This window comes from Gracilinanus agilis, chromosome 4 (assembly GCF_016433145.1).
Source record: "Gracilinanus agilis isolate LMUSP501 chromosome 4, AgileGrace, whole genome shotgun sequence".
Lineage (NCBI taxonomy): Eukaryota > Metazoa > Chordata > Mammalia > Didelphimorphia > Didelphidae > Gracilinanus > Gracilinanus agilis.
Genome location: NC_058133.1, coordinates 240,007,597 through 240,027,929, shown reverse-complemented (window position 1 = coordinate 240,027,929; position 20,333 = coordinate 240,007,597). Strand labels below are relative to the sequence as shown.

Here is a 20,333-nt window from a genome sequence, read left to right as displayed (position 1 = left end):
TGAGTATAAGAAGGGGATTTATTTACTGCCATTTTGGAAAGATGGGTTGGTAGTTAAACTTTAAATACTTAACAGAGGAGTTTCTATTTTATTTCAGAGGCAATGAGGAACATCTGGAACTTTCTGAGCATTGTCAGACATGTATTTTAGGAATGTCTGTTTGGTAGCTATGTGTAGGACAGATTTGAAATGAAAGAGACTGAGGCACGGTGACCAGTGAGAAACTCATTATAATAGTTCAGGTGAGAAGTGATGAAGACTGGACATATGATAGTTATAGTGTTTAAGGAGATGAATGTTTACATAGTGTTTAAGGAGATATAATATGTCTAATAATTTGGATATAGATATAATTTAAAATGAAGAGTCAAGAATGATTCTGAGTTTGTGAACCTAAATGATATGAAGAATGGAGGTGCTGGTTCCAGTAAGATGGCGGCGTAGATGGAGCGAATCTTAAAACCTCCGCACCCTTAAGCACCAAGATAGAAAACAATGTGCTTCGAGAAGAAAGAGGACCGAATCTAAGAACGGGACAGAGCAGGGGGAACCCTACTGCAGCACAACTAAAGAGGTACGCCAAGAAAAAGGCTTCAATACTTGAACTGTCGGGACTGAGGGCGAAGAAGGGGAATCCCAGGATCCTAGGACGCCTCCCCCATGTGCAGTGCGGAGTCTCCAGCTGCCCGGGAAATCTCAGGGCTGGTGGGTGCGCCGGTTGGGAGAGAGGGCCTTGCTGGCATAGGACTCAGGGAGTCAAACACAGACACTGGAGAGGTGACTGGAGGAGAAAACAAGAGAAACACAGCAAAAACGCCCAGAAGATGGTGGCTTAGAGAGAGCCAAACCCCAGAGCGCAGACAGCTTGGCTTCCTCATACCGAGAACGCAAGGTTTCAAGAGGAAAGAAAACCAGATCAAACACAGTGGATAGCACAGGGGGGCCCCACTGCTGGAGAGCTCAGTTCAGCAAAAAAAACACTCCTTCTTGTCACCCCACCTTTTTTGGGTTTTTTTCTTTGTTTGTTTTTCCCTCCCCAGGAGGCTTTGAGGTTTTAGCCTCAGGGTAGACTAATCCAATCCATACAGATTTAATCCCAACAATTGGACAGACAAGAAGTCTTCCAAGGGCAGAGAAAGTAATTTACCCCTGGGGGGGAAGATCTTTCATCAAACATCATTAAATACATCTGCTCAAATTAGCAGAACAAGGAAGAGAAAAAACATGAGCAAGCAACAGAAAAAGAGAAAATAAATGACAATTGACAGCTTCTTTCCAGGAAGTGAAAAGAGAGCAAATGAAACAGAAATAGAAGAAGGGGAAGTAGTTCCAGTGAACTGGACACAGGCTTTGGAAGATCTCAAAATTCAATTAGCTCAAGAATTTAAAACTCAATTAATTCAAGAACTTCAGGAACTCAAAAAACAATCAAGAGAGGCTAAAGACAATTTGAAAAAGGAAATACATGAGCTAAAACAAGAAAATAAAGTATTAAAAGCCAGAATTGCCCAGCTTGAAAATGAAGCAAACAAGGCAAAAGATGATCTACAAAGAAAATTGGACCAGAAAGAGAAGGATGACCAAAAAGCCAGGGATGAAATTCAGTCTTTAAAAAACAGAACTCAACAACTAGAAGAAAATGACTTCACAAGGCAGAAAGAATATATTAAAAAAATAAAAAACATGAAAAATTTGAGGAGAATATGAAACACAACATTGATTCAACCAAAGATCTGGAGAACAGAGCTAGAAGAGATAACTTAAGAATTATTTGTTTACCAGAACATCATGATAAAAGAAAAAAGTTTAGAAAGCATTTTACAAGAAATTATCAGTGAATATTGCCCAGAAATTCTTGAGAAAGAGGGAAAAGTGGAAATTGACAGGATCCACAGATCACCTCCTACATTTAATCCACAACTGACAACTTCCAGGAATATTATAGCTAAATTCAAAAACTAACAGACCAAGGAAAAAATATTACAAGCTGCTAAAAAGAAGTCATTCAGATATCAGGGAACCACAGTTAAGATAACACAGGATCTGGCTGCATCTACATTGAAGGACTGGAAGGTATGGAACACAATATTCAGGAAAGCAAGAGAACTGGGGCTACAACCAAGAATCAACTGTCCAGCAAGACTAACTATATTATTGTAGGGGAAAGTATGGTCATTCAATAAAATTGAGGACTTCGAAACATTCATCAAGAAAAAACAGGACTTAAACAGAGAGTTTGCTGCCCAAACCCAGAACTCAAGAGAATCAACACAAGGTAATTAAGAGAATGGGGGGAGGAGAAAAAAAATCTTTTTTTTTAAGGGACACAACAAATTCAATCAATTTATATCCCAAGAAGAAAAGAAGGTATTGGAAAATATTAAAAATTATTATTACCAACAGGGTAACTAGAAGAAGTTTACATAGAGGGAACAGGGACTAACTGTATAGGATGAAATGTCAAGAGATATATAAATATATATATATGTATGCATGTATGTATGTATAAATATATACAAAACTAGGGGGGAAGAAGATAACAATTAAAAAAAGGAAAGCAAACAAAAAGGAATAAATTTATATTCCATAAAGAAGCACATGGGATCACCAGGGGAAAAATAAAAATACATAGTAAGGTTAGAGAGAGGGAATATTCAATACTTAAGTGCATTGAAATCAACTTAGAGAAGAACAATCAGATCCATAGGGGCAGAAAATTGATTCACACCCTATAGAGAAGTAGAAGGGTAACAAAGGGACTGGTGGGGAGGGAAGCAATACTAGGGAGGGAGAGGGCTTGGGGGTGAGCACCACATGGCTTTAAAGAACAATAAGAGGGGAATAAGAAGGGAGGGGGGAGAAAGGGAAGTAAAACAAGGGAGGGGATTATAGGAACTGATTAAAAACAAAACACTGGTATAGAAGGAAACAGTGAAAGAAGAAAGAACAGGACTAGGAATATTTGCAAAAATATAAACTGCCTATATTAACAGCAGAAGAAATAGAATACTTAAATAATTCAGTATCAGAAAAAGAAATTGAACAGGCCATTAAAGAACTCCCTAAGAAAAAAAGCACCAGGGCCTGATGGATTCACAAGTGAATCTATCAAACATTCGAAGAACAATTAATCCCAATACTTTACAAATTATTTGATATAATAAGCAAAGAAGGAATCTTACTAAACTCCTTTTTCTGACACAAATATGGTCCTGATTCCAAAGCCAGGCAGATCAAAAACAGAGAAAGAAAACTACAGACCAATCTCCTTAATGGACATAGATGCAAAAATCTTAAATAGAATACTAGCAAAAAGACTGCAGCAAGTGATAAAGAGGGTTATTCATCATGATCAGGTGGGATTTATACCAACATTCAATACTCTCACCTTCTTTCATTTTAGCCAATCTGCTAGGTGTGAGGTGATACCTCAGAGTTGTTTTGATTTGCATTTCTCTGATTATTAGAGATTTAGAACACTTTCTCATGTGCTTATTGATACTTTTGATTTCTTTACCTGAAAATTGTCTATTCGTGTCTCTTGCCCATTTAACAATTGGGGAATGGCTTGATTTTTTATACAATTGCTTTAACTCCTTGTATATTTGATTAATTAGACCCCTGTCAAAGCTTTTTGTTATAAAGATTTTTTCCCAATTTGTTGTTTCCCTTCTGATTTTGACTACATTGTTTTTGTTTGTACAAAAGCTTTTTAGTTTAATATAATCAAAACCATTTAATTTACATTTTATAATTTTCTCTAACTCTTGCTTGGTTTTAAAATCTTTCCTTTCCCAGAGACCTGACAAGTATATTATTCTGTGTTCACTAAACTTATTTATAGTTTCCCTCTTTATATTCAAGTCATTCACCCATTCTGAATTTATCTTGGCATAGGGTGTGAGATGTTGATCTAAACCTAATCTCTCCCATATTGTTTTCAAATTTCCCAGCAGTTTTTGTCAAATAGTGGATTCATGTCCCAAAAGTTGGGGTCTTTGGGTTTATCATACACTGCCTTGCTGATGTCACTTACCCCAAGTCTATTCCACTGATCATCCCTTCTGTCTCTTAGCCAGTACAATATTGTTTTGATGACTGCTGCTTTATAGTATATTTTAATATCTGGTACTGCTAGGCCACCTTCCTTCACATTTTTTTTCATTTCTCTTGATACTCTTGATCTTTTGCTATTCCAAATGAACTTTGTTATAGTTTTTTCTACTTCAGTAAAAAGGTTTTTTGGTAGTTTGATAGGTATGGCACTAAATAGGTAAATTAATTTGGGTAGAATTGTCATTTTTATTATGTTAGCTCATCCTACCCATAAGCAATCAATGTTTTTCCAATTCTTTAGATCTAGTTTTAACTGTTTGGAAAGTGTTTTGTAGTTGTTTTCGTATAATTCCTATGTTTGTTTTGGTAGATAGATTCCTAAGTATTTTATGTTGTGTATGGTGATTTTAAATGGTGTTTCTCTTTCTATTTCTTGCTGCTCTACTGTGTTGGAGATATATAGAAATGCTGATGATTTATATGCATTTATTTTGTATCCTGCAACTTTTCTAAAGTTGTTGATTACTTCTACAAGCTTCTTAGTTGATTTTCTAGGATTTTTTAAGTAGACCATCATATCATCTGCAAAGAGTGATAGCTTAGTCTCCTACTTGCCTATTTTGATACCTTCAATTTCTTTTTCTTCTCTAATTGCTACTGCTAGTGTTTCTAGTACAATGTTAAATAATAGAGGTGATAGTGGGCATCCTTGTTTCACTCCTGCTCTTATTGGAAAGGAAATTTATCCCCATTGCATATAATGCTTGTTGATGGTTTTAGGTATATACTGTTTATTATTTTTAGGAAAGGTCCTTCTATTCCTATACTTTTCAGTGTTTTCAATAGGAATGGGTGCTGTATTTTGTCAAAGGCTTTTTCAGCATCTATTGAGATAATCATGTGATTTTTTGTTTGTTAGACTATTGATATGGTCAATTATGTGGATGATTTTCCTAATGTTGAACCAACCTTGCATTCCTGGTATAAATCCCACCTGATCGTGGTGAATGATCTTCTTAATTACTTGCTGGAGTCTCTTTGCTAGTATTCTATTTAAGATTTTTGCATCTATGTTCATTAGGGAGATTGGTCTATAGTTTTCTTTCTCTGTTTTTGATCTCCCTGGCTTTGGAATCAGTACCACATTTGTGTCATAAAAGGAATTTGGTAGGACTCCTTCTTTGCTTATCATATCAAATAATTTGTATAGTAATGGGATTAGTTGCTCTTTGAATGTCTGATAGAATTCACTTGTGAATCCATCAGGCCCTGGCGATTTTTTCTTAGGGAGTTCTTTGATGGCTTCTTCAATTTCTTTTTCTGATATGGGATTATTTAGGTATTCTATTTCTTCTGCTGTTAATCTAGGCAATTTATATTTTTGTAAATATTCATCCATATCTCCTAAATTGTTATATTTATTGCCATATAATTGGGCAAAATAGTTTTTAATGATTGCCTTAATTTCCCCTTCATTAGAGGTGAGGTCTCCCTTTTCATCTTTGATACTGTTAATTTGGTTTTCTTCTTTCCTTTTTTTTTTATTAGATTGACCAGTACTTTGTCTATTTTATCTGTTTTTTTTCAAAATACCAGCTTCTAGTCTTATTTATTAATTCAATAGTTCTTTTACTTTCGATTTTATTAATTTCTCCCTTGATTTTTAGTATTTCTAATTTAGTTTTCATCTGGGGATTTTTAATTTGCTCACTTTCTAATTTTTTGAGTTGCATGCCCAATTCATTAATCTCTGCCCTCCTTAATTTGTTAATATATGAACTCAAAGATATAAATTTTCCCCTGAGTACTGCGTTGGCTGCATCCCACAGAGTTTGGTAGGATGTCTCATCATTATCATTCTCTTCAATGAAATTGTTGATTGTTTCTATGATTTCTTCTTTGACTAATTGGTTTTGGAGAATCATATTGTTTAATTTCCAATTAGTTTTTGATTTGCCTGTCCAGGTGCCCTTACTAATTATTATTTTCATTGCATTATGATCTGAGAAGGTTACATTTATTATTTCTGCTCTTTTGCATTTGTTTGCAATGATTCTATGCCCTATTACATGGTAAATCTTTGTGAATGTACCATGTGCAGCTGAAAAGAAGGTGTATTCCTTTTTGTCCCCATTTATTTTTCTCCACATATCAATTAAATCTAATTTTTCTAGGACTTCATTCACCTCTCTTACCTCTTTCTTATTTATTTTTCAGTTTGATTTATCTAGATCTGAAAGAGGAATATTTAGATCTCCCACTATTATGGTTTTACTATTGTTACTTGTTGTTTTATGCTTTGAACTATGTAACTGTTCAATGTGTTTATCTTTTTACCTTTCCTTGTCGAAATCCCTAGTGTAGGGTAGAGTAGGATAGTGCTAGATAGTATAGAGTTAGTGTAGGTTGTTGGCTATTTTGGATAAGAATTTTAGTTTCGTTTGTAGTGCACAAATACCAAAATTTTGGTAATTTTGGATTTGTGCAAAGGGAGGAACTGTTATGAGTAAGACGAGATTAGCTAGTTTTTAGGAATTAAGATGTACCTAGCAGGAAGGAGCTGGAGGTTGGAATTCCAGGTTGGAATGAAGGAGGAGGAAGTCTGTCTGTGCTTTGTGTGTGGACTCCATTAGTGGTGGGCAAAACTGTTGCCAGCCTGGGAGACCTCAGAGCAAAGGACACCCTGCTTCCTGATTTCCCCTGGGATCCTGTGTGGTGTGGCATCTAAGAAAAAGACAAATCTACAGAGCCAAGAGAGGAGGAGAAGTTTGAAAACTGGAGGACAGTGTTTCAAGCAGAGCCCTCTCTACTTGTTACCTGAGATCATCTTGACTCCTGGCATCCAGAGATCATCAGTGGATTGCAGTGAGAATCCCAAAGCCACAAAAGCCCTAGCTGTACTCAAGCCTAGCAGGTTCCAGGTTTGAGGCAGAAACCCAGAGACTCCATTTATAGCTCCTTGGGCCCTGTTAGTTTAGATCACTAAGTTAGAGTAGAATAAGTCCTCCCATTGCCCTGTGGTTTTATCCCTTAGATTTTAAGTATAGAAATCCTTTCCCACCTTTTAGCCTAACATAATTAAAGCTGTTAAGTTCCTTTTACCTTGTTAGCCTGTTACTATACTCTGGTCTAGTGGAAGCTGGGTGACAGTTAAGATCAACTGCCATTCCTGTGGAGATCCAGTGAAACTCTGTTCTCTTCACCCTGGTCCAGTCTCTCATAAATCCTAGAGTGTGTTCCCACAAACCACTTATAATATAATATAATATCCCCGGTGACCCCATTATCTTACTTATATTTTCCTACACTATCTATTTCCTTCTTGAGCTCTGCCAGTTTCTCTTTTATGAATTTGGATGCTATGCCACTTGGTGCATACATATTGAGCAGTGTTATTTCCTCATTGTTTATACTGCCTTTAATCAGGATGTAATGACCTTCCCTGTCTTTTTTAATCATATCTATTTTTACTTTGGCTTTGTCAGAAATCATAATAGCCACTCCTGCCTTCTTTTTCTCATTTGATGCCCAAAAGATTTTGCTCAAACCCTTAACCTTAAGCTTGTGTATGTCTACCCACCTCATATGTGTTTCTTGTAGCCAACATATGGTAGGATTTTGGTTTCTAATCCACTCTGGTATTTGCTTCCGTTTTATGAGAGAGTTCATCCCATTCACATTCAGAGTTATAATTATCAGTTGTGCATTCACTGACATTTTTGTATCCTCTCCTATTCCTACCCCTTCTTCTTACACTAATTTCTTTTAAACCAGTGGTTTGCTTTGAGCTGGTATCCCTTATCCCCTCCCTTGATTGACTTCCCTTTCTACCCCCTCCCTTATTATTCCTCTCTTTTTATTTTTAAGGCCTATTTAATTCCCTCCCCCTTCTTCTCCCCTCCCTTTTTTGACCTCCTCACTCCCCTGTTCCCCTTGGATTATCCCTTCTGACTTTTTCAGTAGGGTTAGACAGTGTTTTATATCCCAATGGATATAGCTATTCTTCCCTCTCAGGGTTAATTACACTGAGAGTAAGTTTTAAATATTACCTCCTAATGCTCTCTTCCTCTCCTTCTTATAATATTATTCTTCCCTTTCCCTTCCCAATGCCGTTTTTGGGTATAATAGAATATCGTATTTTTCTTATTCTTTCAAGTTTCTCTTGGTGTCCTCTACTTTTCACCCCCCTCTTTCCAACCCCCCCCATATCATCTTAGACCGTTTAGCATTCCAACCTCTCCTATGAATAATTTCTGTAATTACTATTATACTGAATACTAGAATAGTGAATCGAGTTCTCAACAGACAATTATACATACCATTTCTCCACACAGGAATACAAATAATTAGATCTTATTGAAGCCCTTAAAGAACAAATTAAAAAATGTGTTTTCTTACTTTCTGTTCTCTTTCTTATTTAACTTTTCATGTTTCTCTCGATTTTTGAGGTAGATAATCGAACTTTCCATTTAGTCCTAGTCTTTTCTGTGCAGATACTTGGAATACTTTCCCTTGGAAGTATATAGTCAGTTTTGATTGGGTAAGTGATCCTTGGTTGTAGACCTATTTCTCTTGCCTTTCTGAATATCATATTCCAAGCCTTGCAGTCTTTTAGTGTGGAGGCTGCCAGATCCTGTGTGATCCTAATTGGTGTTCCTTGATATCTGAACTGTCTCTTTCTGGCTTTTTGTAAAATGTTTTCTTTTATTTGGAAGCTCTTCAATTTGACTATTATATTCCTGGGGGTTGTCTTTTCAGGGTCTAGTGTAGAGGGTGATCTATGGATCTTTTCAATGTCTATATTGCCCTCTTGTAGTAGAACTTCAGGGCAGTTTTGCTGAATAATTTCTTTTAGTATGGAGTCCAAATTTCTATTAATTTCTGCTTTTTCAGGAAGACCAATGATTCTCTCATTGTCTCTTCTAGACCTGTTTTCTTGATCTGTCAATTTTTCATTGATATATTTCATGTTTCTTTCTATTTTATCAGTCTTTTGACTTTGTTTTATTTGTTCTTGCTATCTTGAGAGATCATTGGCTTCTACTTGCCTAATTCTTGTCTTTAGAAACAAAAGCTATAAGCTTTTGATTTTCCTTTTCAATTTGGTCTGTCCTGTGTTCATGGTGTTTGATTTTGGTCTCCAATTTGCTTATCATTTCTTTTGATTTGGGGGCATCTTTTTCCAAATTGCCCAATTCCAGCCTTTAGAGACTAGTTTTCGGCTATAATCTTTTGGTTTTCCTTTTCAATCTGGTCATTTCTTGTCTTCAATTTACTTACCTCACTTTCCATTTGCAAAATTCTGCCTTTTAAACTATTATTTGCTATTTCCTTTTAATCTAGTGGTTTGTTTTAGAACAATTCCCTTTGTCCCCTCCCTTGATTTACTTCCCTTTCCACCCCTTCCCTTATTATTCCCCTCTTTTTATTTTTAAGGCCTAATGAATTCCCACCTCTCCTTTCCTCCTCTCCCTTTTTTGACCTCCCCACTCCCCTGCTCCCCTTGGTTTATCCCTTCTGACTTCCTTAGTAGGGTTAGATAGAATTCTATATCCGAATGAATATAGCTACTCTTCCCTCTCAGGGCTAATTCTGCTGAGAATAATGTTTAAATATTACCTCTTAATGCTCTCTTCCTTTCCTTCTTATATAATATTCATCCTCTCCCCTTCCTATGCCATCTTTTTGTGCAATAGAATATCCTACTTTTCTTATTCATTCAAGTTCCTCTTGGTGTCATCTACTATTCACCCCCCTCATTTTCCCCCCACACTGTATCATGTTAGACCATTTAGTGCTCCAAACTCTCAATATAAGAATAATTCTTCTACTTACTATAAGCGTGAATATAGTTTTTGAAAATTACACCTAGCATTTCTCCATATAAGAATACAAGTAATTTGATCTTATTAAAGCCCTTAAAGAGGCAAATTTAATAATAAGAGTTTTCTTTCTTCCCCCTCTGTTTCTTATTTACCTTTTTATGATTCTCTCTTTTTTTTTGGTTGGATATAGAACTTTCCATTCAGTCCTGGTCTTTTCTGTGCAAATACTTGGAAATCTTCTATCTTGTAGAATGCCCATACTTTCCCCTGGAAGTATATAGTCAATTTTGATGGGTAGGTGATCCTTGGTTGTAGACCCAATTTTATTGCCTTTCTGAATATCATATTCCAAGCCTTGTGGTCTTTCAGTGTGAAGGCTGCCAGATCCTGTGTGATCCTGATTGGTACTCCTTGATATCTGAATTGTCTCTTTCTGGCTTCTTATAAAATATTTTCTTTTATTTGGAAGTTCTTGAATTTGGCTATTATATTCCTGGGGGTTGTCTTTTCAGGGTTTAGTGTAGAGGGTGACCTATGGATCCTTTCAATGTCTATATTGTCCTCTTGTTGTAGAACTTCAGAGCAGTTTTGCTGAATAATTTATTTTAGTATGGAGCCCAAATTTCTATTAATTTCTGCTTTTTCAGGAAGAGCAATGATTCTCAAATTGTTTCTTCTAGACCTGTTTTCTTGGTCTATTAACTTCTCATTGAGATATTTCATGTTTCCTCCTATTTTATTAGTCTTTTGACTTTGCTTTATTAATTCATCTTGTCTTGTGAGATCATTGGCTTCTAATTGTCCAATTCTAGCCTTTAGAGACTGGTTTTCAGCTAAAATATTTTGGTTTTCCTTTTCAGTCTGGTCTACGTGGTTCTTCAAGGCTTCCAGCTGGTCATTTCTGGTCTTCAATTTGCTTATCAATTCATTTGATTTCTTAGACTCACTTTCCAATTGTGAAATTTTGCCTTTTAAACTGTTATTTTCTTGCCAGAGCTCTTCCATCTTTCTCATGATCTCAGATTTGAACTCTTCAAGGTCTTGTGACTCATTTTCATTTTGGGGGGAAGGTTTGGATGTCTTTAACTGTCCTCCTCTGTTTTCTGGGTTTTTCTGTGCAGAAGTTATCATGTGTTAGAGTTTTTTTCTTTGTCTTCTTGTTTATTTCTTGGGCTTTGCTTGGCATCATTGTGCTTTATTCACCAGAAGTCTGAGTAAGGCAATCTGATCCTCTTTGTATGGAGTTAGGGAGTAGTTTTTGCCTGTGGCGACTTTGTGAATCTCCTGGTTTCCCTGGGGACCCTCCTGGGTTCTCTGGTCTTGCTCTTTTCAGGGTCAAGCCCCAGTATTCCTAGCCAGCTGCCCAGAGCCCAGAACTTGGCTCACGTTTCCTCCTCTACCTGGGGTTTTCCCTTGAGTCTGAACACACTGGGCACTGCTGCTGCCTCTCTCAGCCCCACTCCAGTGTCCAAGGTCTGAGTTTTTTAGCCTCCTGGGGTCTCTTGTCTAGCTGTTTTCAAGGTCAAGCCCCCATGGTCCTAGCTGGCTGCCCAGAGCCCAGAAATTGGCCCACATTTGCTCTACCATCTGAGGTTTTCCCCTGAGTCTGAGTGTGCTGAGGTCTGCTGCTGCCTCTCTCAGCCCCACTCCTGTGTCCAAGGTCTGAGTTTTCCAGCCACCTGGGGTCTCAGGTCTTGCTGCTCTCAGGAGCAAGCTCCTGGTGGTGCCAGTTAGCTGTCAAGGAGCTAGATTTTGTACCCCTACTGGCTCACAGCCTCTGCCTCTGGTACTATGGGTGGGGTGGGAGAGGGATGATCCACTCACATTTTGATGGGAGCTATTCCCCACCCCTTATGGTGTGGAAGTGCCCAAATTCCATGTACCTTCGATACTGAGTCCTATTGTGGGGTCCCTTTTTTCATCTGGATTTGTTTTTTTTGTCCTTTGGAGGTTCTCTATATCCGCTGGTAAGGAGAGAAGGTCGCCCTACCTCTACTCTGCCACCATCTTAACCCCGTGAGGGCATTTTAGAGATTGTAGCTGATAAGGGATCTGTAAGAGCTGGCATTTGATTGAGCAAAAGGGATCTATTATAGGCCTTTGAACTGGGGTTTGAGAAACTTTTTACGTTGGCATTTGTAAACTGAATTGAAGTGAAAACTGGTTAGTTTCAAGCAAATCAGATGAGAAGCCATTGTAATAAAATAAAATAAGTGAAATGTAGGAGACTGCTATAAGGAGCTGTAAATTGAAGAAATGTTATAAAGGAAAAATGATCTAGTTTTGATGTGTGAGAAATAACAGAGCTCTAAGATAGTTAAATGTGGAGAATAGGAAGAATGAAGAAGAATCTTTTGATTAAGGATAATAGAGAAGTTGTAGAGATTGTTTGATATACTATGTATGTATATTAAGTATGATAACTTCACATTATAACATTTTTAGTGTCACATTCTGGGGTAAGGGATATTCAAGGGAAAAAAACATGGATATATGTATCATCTGCTCTGATAGCCCTTAATAATAATCATAACAATCAATCAATTCATTGATAATCATATGTTAAGTTCTTCTAGGTTCTAGTCACTGTGCAGGCCCTGGGGATTCAAGTATAAAAAATGAACTAAACCCTGTTTTCAAGACACAATGGAAGAGACAATTTATATGTATAGTAAAAACATGAAGTGAATTTTAAAAAGTTACATAAGAAGTAATTTGAGATGGAAGGCATTAGAACTTGGCAAAAGTTTATTATACTTGAGCTATTTCTTAAAGGAAGAGAGGCATGATAGCATTCTATAAGATGAAGCTAAGGAAAAAGAGCATTTCAGTTAGTAAGAATGGCCATTACCAAGGCAAAGTGATTGAAGTTAGAGTGTATTGCATGAGGGAAAGAGAGAAGGTCAGTTTAGCTGGATGGTATTTTTTTGCAGAAAGAATAACATTCAATAAGGCTCCACATACAGATTTGAACCAGGTTGTGAAGGGCTTTAGAAGCTAAACAGAGTTGCTTCTCTTTGATCCTAGAAGCAACAGGAAACCAATAGAATTGATAGAGTAAGGGTGAGTTCTGAATTTAAGGAAAATTTCTTTGGTAGTAGTGTATAGGATGGACTAGAGTGGTGAGAGACCTGAGACAATAAGACTAATGAAGAGGCTGTTGCAATAACCTAGGTGAGAGGTAATGAAGGCCTGAACTAAGCTAGTAACTAAGTAGTTGTGGAATCAGTGGAGAAATGTGAAAGTAGAAAAACAAGATTGAATATGATGAAAGGGAGTGAGGAGTCTAGTATAATGCTGAAGTTATGAACCTGGGAGACTGGAAAGATGGTGGTACCATTGAAAGAAATAGAGAGGCTCAGAAGAAGGGAAGGTTCTGTGGGAAAGATAAGTTGAATTTTGGATAGGTTGAATTTGTGCTATGTCTAGGGCATACAATTTAAAATGTCTAGTGGGCAACTGATAACACAAGTCTGAAAGACTAAAGTTCAGCGGAGATATTGGGGCTGTATATATAAGTGTGTGTGTGTGTATACACATGTGAGTATGTGTGTGTATATATACATATATACACATGTGAGTATATTATGTTTATGTATGTAACTCTATATACATATAGTAATATATGTGTGTCTATATAACAAATATAACTATATATTTGTAGAGATAATATACAGTTAAACCCATGGGGGGTCAATAAGGTTTCCAAGAGAAATAGTGTAGAGGGGCAAGAGAAGAGGGGCTAGAATAGAACCTTGGGGAAATATCAAGAACTATGTTATAGATAAGATATGGATGTTTCTCAGATGATTAAGAATTTAACAAAGAGAGAATAGTATCATGAAAACTCTCAAAAAAAGAGAGAATTCAAAAGAAAAGGATGTCTAACAGTGTTGAATATATTTTATATTTTGAGAAGGATTAGGACTGAGAAATGTGTTAGTTAAAATCACCTGGAGTTCTATTTGGAAGGATTGAACCTCAATATAGTGTTTGACAAACTTCTGTGGACCTGTGGGGGTCCTTAAAACTACATTTCCTGTGGTCCAACGGGTTTCATGGGTTTCCTGTTTTGGATGACATATTAAAGGTGAGGGACTGTTTTAAGTAGGGGGAGTGACTTGGAACTTCCTCTTTAGTTACCTGAGCTGGAGGAGAGAGGAAGGTAAATGGCTGAGGTGAGGTTGGAATAGGTTTTTCTTACAGGCGCATGGTCAGTTTATCTCTATCAGCATGGCTTTTATTAAAATACTATTCTCCCTTTTGATCTCAGCCCTCATCATTTTTAATCATAACAGTTTGGCAAACCAGAAGGTCGAAATTCGAACTCTCAGTCTTCCAGATAGCCTAACGATAGCCATGCTTTCTTTTTGGCCTGGCTCAGCTCTTTTGAGCACTTTTTTAAAAAAGGAAAGTGGCTTTCCTTGCCATGCTTTTGCTCAAAGCAACAGCACGTTTTTGCCTCAGGCGGGACTCAGCCAGCCAGTCCAGCCCAAACCACCTTGGGTGGTCAGGCCAGCCAATTCAGGCTTTTGGCTTTTAAACTAAAATGCTGGAGCCCAGCCAGTGTGTCTCTGCCGCCGATCTCCTGACTCCTGACTTGATCTTCATCCCTGCCGCACCACAAGCCTGCCAGCGGTCCAGTGCCTACAATCCCTGCCACTTTTCCAGTTCATCGGAGCTTCGTTGGTGCTGCTAGTTCCAGAAGCTCCCTCCCCCCCCCAGCCCCAACATTGATGACCTCTGGCTGTTGCCTTTGCCAAGATCTCGATATCCAGAGACTGCTTCAGCTCTGCCGCTAAAGATTTTGGTAGTATATTCCCCTTTCTCCCTATTTCTAGTCTTCCACGTGTTTCTCTAAAGACCTAATTTAGGCAACCCCCACCCCCACAAGCTCTACACGTGGGATTTTCTACAAAACTGACTTTAAGTTTTTCTCTAGCCCTGAGCCCATGACCCGACACCACGTGGACCTAGCGTTTACCCTTAATCGGCCGCATGGCCTATTCAGACTTGCTTGTGATTAAAAACTGAACTCAGGGGAAGAAATATTCACCCCCAAACCTGCTAAGAACTTTGAACTTTAAAAAACAAACAAACAAAAAAAACACCTTAAACTCAGCAGAACTCAATCAAAAGAACCTTAAATTGAACCAGGGGTAGACTTAAAAACCTCGGAACTGAATGAGTTTTATTTCTGTTTTAGAGAGACTGTATCTTACTGTATTTTGCTAATTAGTTTTGTAAATTAATCTTGCTTATTTCGTTGATTTTCCTGTTGCACTGAATCATTTTAAGTTAATGTAGTTTGCGGCTGCTAGATTAATTCTGTTTATGATTTTATTGTAACTCCCAAATAATGAAAAAAAAATATTAGAACTGGTAAGAGGTTTTGACCAGCTGGTTATCTGATACGCATATTATATTTCCTAATTTATTTCAGGTTTCATTTTTACTGTAATCAACAATAATGCTATGTTCTCATACCATCTGAAAGTTACACATTTTAAAAGTTATAAATTGCCTTAATTTTGTTTGACTTTGGAGAGTTTGGTGATTGCCTTGTGATTTAAATTGTAATTTTATGAGAGGTCTTTTAAAAATTTACTTTAGATGCTTAGTACCCTTCTGTATAAATGATAAGGTTTTTATGTATTTATTTTAAAGAATTGTGGTCTTAAAGGATAAGCTTTATATATTTTATTGTGAAGAATTGTTGTCTTATATATATATATTTTATATTAGTCTATGTTTTAGCCTCTTTTATCAGAAGGGTCTAGAATTCTTGAGGATAATTTAGACCAGAAGGATTTTTTTTAATATCAGGAAATTTAATGTGGAAGCAGTAACAGAATTTGTTGAGAAACCCTTAACCAAGGTTTAAAAGTTGTAACAAGTATATGATTTTTTGAACATCATTGTTTATTGTTTTAAAATGTGTTATTAGAAATATGGTACTCTATTTGAATGTGCATTGTGAATCTGCTATTTTGTAAAACCCACTTTCTCTCACAGAAAATCTCATTTTTGGGTACCAAAACCCTTCTAGTTCTAAGCTGTATATATATTTTTGATTTTTTAAACATTTTTTTAATTAGAGCAATTGATTTTTCCCTTTTTCTCATCTTGTACTGGAAGTACATATATAATCATTATTTATCCTTTTTTTTTTTGATTCTACAGCGAAATAAGCTCAATGCAAATACCTGAGCCTGAGACTATGGGATTGTGATTTAATGCCTCTCTGATTCCAGGAGAAGTGCCGAGCCACATGGTCAGAGACTTGACTAAAAGATATGCATGAATTGCAGAGTTCTATGCCAATACTTTAGGGCTTGGAAATTGGGGTTTGAGTCCTGGAGTCCCAGTCTTTTCTAAAACTTTAGAGGACGTGGGTCCCCTCAACTTAAATTTCTAGTGAAGCACCTAAGATTGGCTATCATTTAATGGCTCATTCCCTGAGAAGGTGCAGGGAAAAATCGGATCAAAGAAAGGCATTTCCCTTATTCCTCTATATATATAGAGTAAATGGCAATTTTTCTGTAGTCCTGGCCCTAAATGGGTTATAGCATACTGCTTAAATCGCTTTCATTGGGCCTTGAATCAAAGGCCTGTTTATTTCCCCTACATTTTTTTGCACATTTTACATTTCATTCACAAGTTAATTTTTTCTCTTTTTTTGGAATTTTATTCTTTTTATTTTTTTATTATTTCTTTTGCCAATTGATTTCATGCACCCCCTTGACTCACTTAGCCATGCATCCTTGTCTGACTTTTTCAGGGGATAATGTGTTAGTTAAATATTTTCCTCAGGGGGGTGTGTGTTAAGTTTTTATAATCATAATGTCTGAACTATAATCTATATTGCAAGTCAATTTTTACTCCTTTCGAAGTAAACTCAGGGGGGTAATGTTAATTCTCAGAAGGAAATGTATGTTTTATAATCCATAATATAAAGTTTAAATTCTTTGAAAGTAATTTCAGGATAAGGATTTTGCCATCTCCCCAGAATCCAGACGACGAACCTGTTTGGTGGAGGCACCAAAAGATGCCTGAAGAGCCTTCACTGGATCATGAAGATCCAATTTGAACTTTGGGGCGCAGTTGATCTGAACTATGGGGTTGGATGCATTTATTTTGAATGGACAGTTTATGCCAGAAAGGGGGACTGCCCCCTTAATGTTTTTTTGTCAATGTACCGAACATTGGTTTTGTTCTTCCTCCCTTTTATCTCTAAATTATTGTAAACTCTAATTTGATTATATTTTCCTGATCCATTAGGGAGATTTATCTCCCAAAGGATCACAGGGGGGTAATGTGTTAGTTAAAATCACCTGGGGTTCTATTTGGAAGGATTGAACCTCAATATAGTGTTTGACAAACTTCTGTGGACCTGTGGGGGTCCTTAAAACTACATTTCCCGTGGTCCAACGGGTTTCATGGGTTTCCTGTTCTGGATGTCATATTAAAGGTGAGGGACTATTTTAAGTAGGGGGAGTGACTTGGAACTTCCTCTTTAGTTACCTGCGCTGGAGGAGAGAGGAAGGTAAATGGCTGAGGTGAGGTTGGAATAGGTTTTTCTTACAGGCGCATGGTCAGTTTATCTCTATCAGCATGGCTTTTATTAAAATACTATTCTCCCTGGGGGCAGCTGGGTAGCTCAGTGGAGTGAGAGCCAGGCCTAGAGACGGGAGGTCCTAGGTTCAAACCCGGCCTCAGCCACTTCCCAGCTGTGTGACCCTGGGCAAGTCACTTGACCCCCATTGCCCACCCTTACCAATCTGCCACCTATGAGACAATACACCGAAGTACAAGGGTTTAAAAAAAATTAAAAAAAATACTATTCTCCCTTTTGATCTCGGCCTTCATCATTTTTAATCATAACAGAAAAGATCATCATAATTGGTAATGTTGGAAAGACAGCAAGTGACGTAAGGAGAGAAAATGGAAACGATGTGTACAGACAGCTTTTTCAAGTATTTTGGCTTGGGGAAAAAAGAAATCTAGGACTTTAGCTTGATAGAATGGTAGGAGTTAGTAATGATTTTTAAGAATGGGAAGGAATTTAATCATGTTTTTAGGCACTGTGGAAGCTAGTTGATAGTGAGTGGTTAAATATTGAAAGGTGGGAGGCCTCAAATAGCTTTTGTGAGATAGGTAATCATCTGGGGATGAATAAAAATCTTGTCTTAATAAATTGAAGTTTGATATCTTGATTTTGCAATGTATCCAAGGACATTATAGTTATGAGCTTTGCCATTGCTTCTTTTAGTAGCTAGTAAATAAGAGACTAAAAGGTGGATTTTAGAAGTAACCCAGGTTTAGAATGATATTTTGCAAGAGATGAGTAGTAATAGTACAATGAGGGAGATGTACTGAGGAGTGGGGGAGTTAGAGATATCCGGGAGAGTGAAGAAGCAAAAGAAAGAACAAAGTACATGGAAAGGTAGAATAATGGGAAGTTATGGTTAGAGAGGGGAATGTCAATATTCCTAATTAGGGAAGTATAACATTAGTGGGTAATAGTAAATTTAATAGTAAATTCTAGTATGTGAACATCCTTTTGTATACCTGAGATAGAATGAAGAAGTAGGTCATGGCTTAATGGGGCTAAGACCCAATTCTTCCACCTCTTAGCTGTGTGGTCTTGGAAGAATTGCTTTCCCTTTCCAGGGGTACTGGACCTTATGATATTTAAACCTTTTCTAGCTTCTAAAATCAAGCATTACTATATCTTTTGAACATTATTTTATCTAGATAATCTCTTAAGGAGATATTTCTAATAGTTCCCAATACCCTATCATTTCTTTATTGAAATATTTTTATATCTCCTTTATTTGCAAGTCTTTTCTCTCTCCCTCCTTACTAAAAAACCATGCCTTGTAACAAAGAATAAAAAAGAAAAAGTAGTTCAGAAAACCAAATGACATATCATCTATGTCTGACTGGATATTATAGTCCCACAACTCCCTACCTCTACAAAGAAGAGATGAATTTTCTCAAATCGTCATCATTTATGATTAATCAAATATTTGTTCATCAACTTACCTTGGGGATCCCAAACCAATAAGAATTCATGATCAAAAGAACTGAGACAGAATTTACAAATTTTGAAATTATGAAGGGAGAATAATGCTACTCACTTTGAGCACAAAGTTGTCTTCAGCCTGAAGTTTTAGCTCTAATATTGCCTGTTTTACAAAACTTTCAAAGTCAAGGTCTCTCTTTCTGGGGATGTCAAGGGCAGGGAAAAGATCTCCAATTAGGCCTATAAACACGGGCATGTCATCAGTTGTGATCTTGGGAATGTTGAAGTCTCGGAGGGAACGCATTAGGACTTGGTCTTCAGGTCGGTCAGGGTCTCCTCTCTTCAGAGATCCAGCTACCACAAGCACAGACTTGATAGCTCGCAGACCCCAATCATAATGGTCCTATGGAAATGAAAAAAGAGGTTTGCTCTATAAGGATGATATTAGAAATTAAGTCTTATTATATTAGTTTAGAATTAAGAAGTAGAGAAGCTGGCTTTCTCAAAGAATTGGAGTTTGAAACAGATCTGAGACAGTGTCAGTTTCAAATGTTGACAGTATAAGTTTTTCTGTGGCAGTTACTCTTTCTGGGAGTGGCAGAGACTCTCTCACAGTGCTGGGAGCAGGTGACATATTTCTTTTTTTGCTCTCCTCACTGTCTGAGATAGAAGGAAAGGAGGGAAAAACCTGAAGGAGCTAAGTGATTTCCTTTTCCAACTTGGGAAACACTAATGACTGTCTATTGCTGTTTCATAAATTGTTTTTATCTCTCAGAAAACCAAAGAAAGACCTGGTTTTTGGTTCGGACTCTGAGTCTGCTAAGGTTCAAAGTCAATCAACTCATTTACTTATTTTTTACAGCTCAGAATTGTTGGAAGTAAATGTGATACCTGTTTGCACAAATACTTGTTAAGGGGTTTCAGTAAAGTTCTACCAATGATGAAATAGCAAAAGAGGTGGTAGTGGTGGCAAAAATGGACTTAGTTTGACTTATAGTAGATAGACTGAGGTATAGGCTTTCAACTAGTATATTACTTTTTCAAGAAAAATGTTTTTTTTTTCTGGAGAGATGACAATCATGTCTTTTTCTAGAGTTAAACTAAAATGATTCTATGCTAGATTATATGAGCAACAAGATGGAGAACTAGACATTTTCTCTGATCTCTATAATCTCTCAAAACTTCTCCAAAACAGAAATTATGGGCCAAACATAAGTGACTTCAGCTTTTTGTCTCCATAGTCTATAACATCTAGTATCCACAAGAAGACTGAAAAAAGCTCAACTATGAACTCACTGACCTTGAGCTCACTCAAAACTTCTCCCCTATCTCCCAAGCAAAACCAAAGACCTAGAATGTCTCTCTCTCTCTCTCTCTCTCTCTCTCTCTCTCTCTCTCTCTCTCTCTCTCTCTCTCTCTCTCTC

At 37.0% G+C, this 20,333-nt stretch overlaps 1 protein-coding gene across 1 annotated transcript in view; it reads right to left on the bottom strand.

The window, feature by feature from the left end:
- Nucleotides 1-20,333, bottom strand: part of DNAH9 (dynein axonemal heavy chain 9) — an 858,849-nt gene that overhangs the window by 503,996 nt on the left and 334,520 nt on the right. Inside the window, exon 30 of the mRNA XM_044675179.1 lies at nucleotides 19,025-19,312. Coding sequence (XP_044531114.1) covers nucleotides 19,025-19,312 — 288 coding nt within the window. The remainder of the gene's footprint in view (nucleotides 1-19,024; nucleotides 19,313-20,333) is intronic.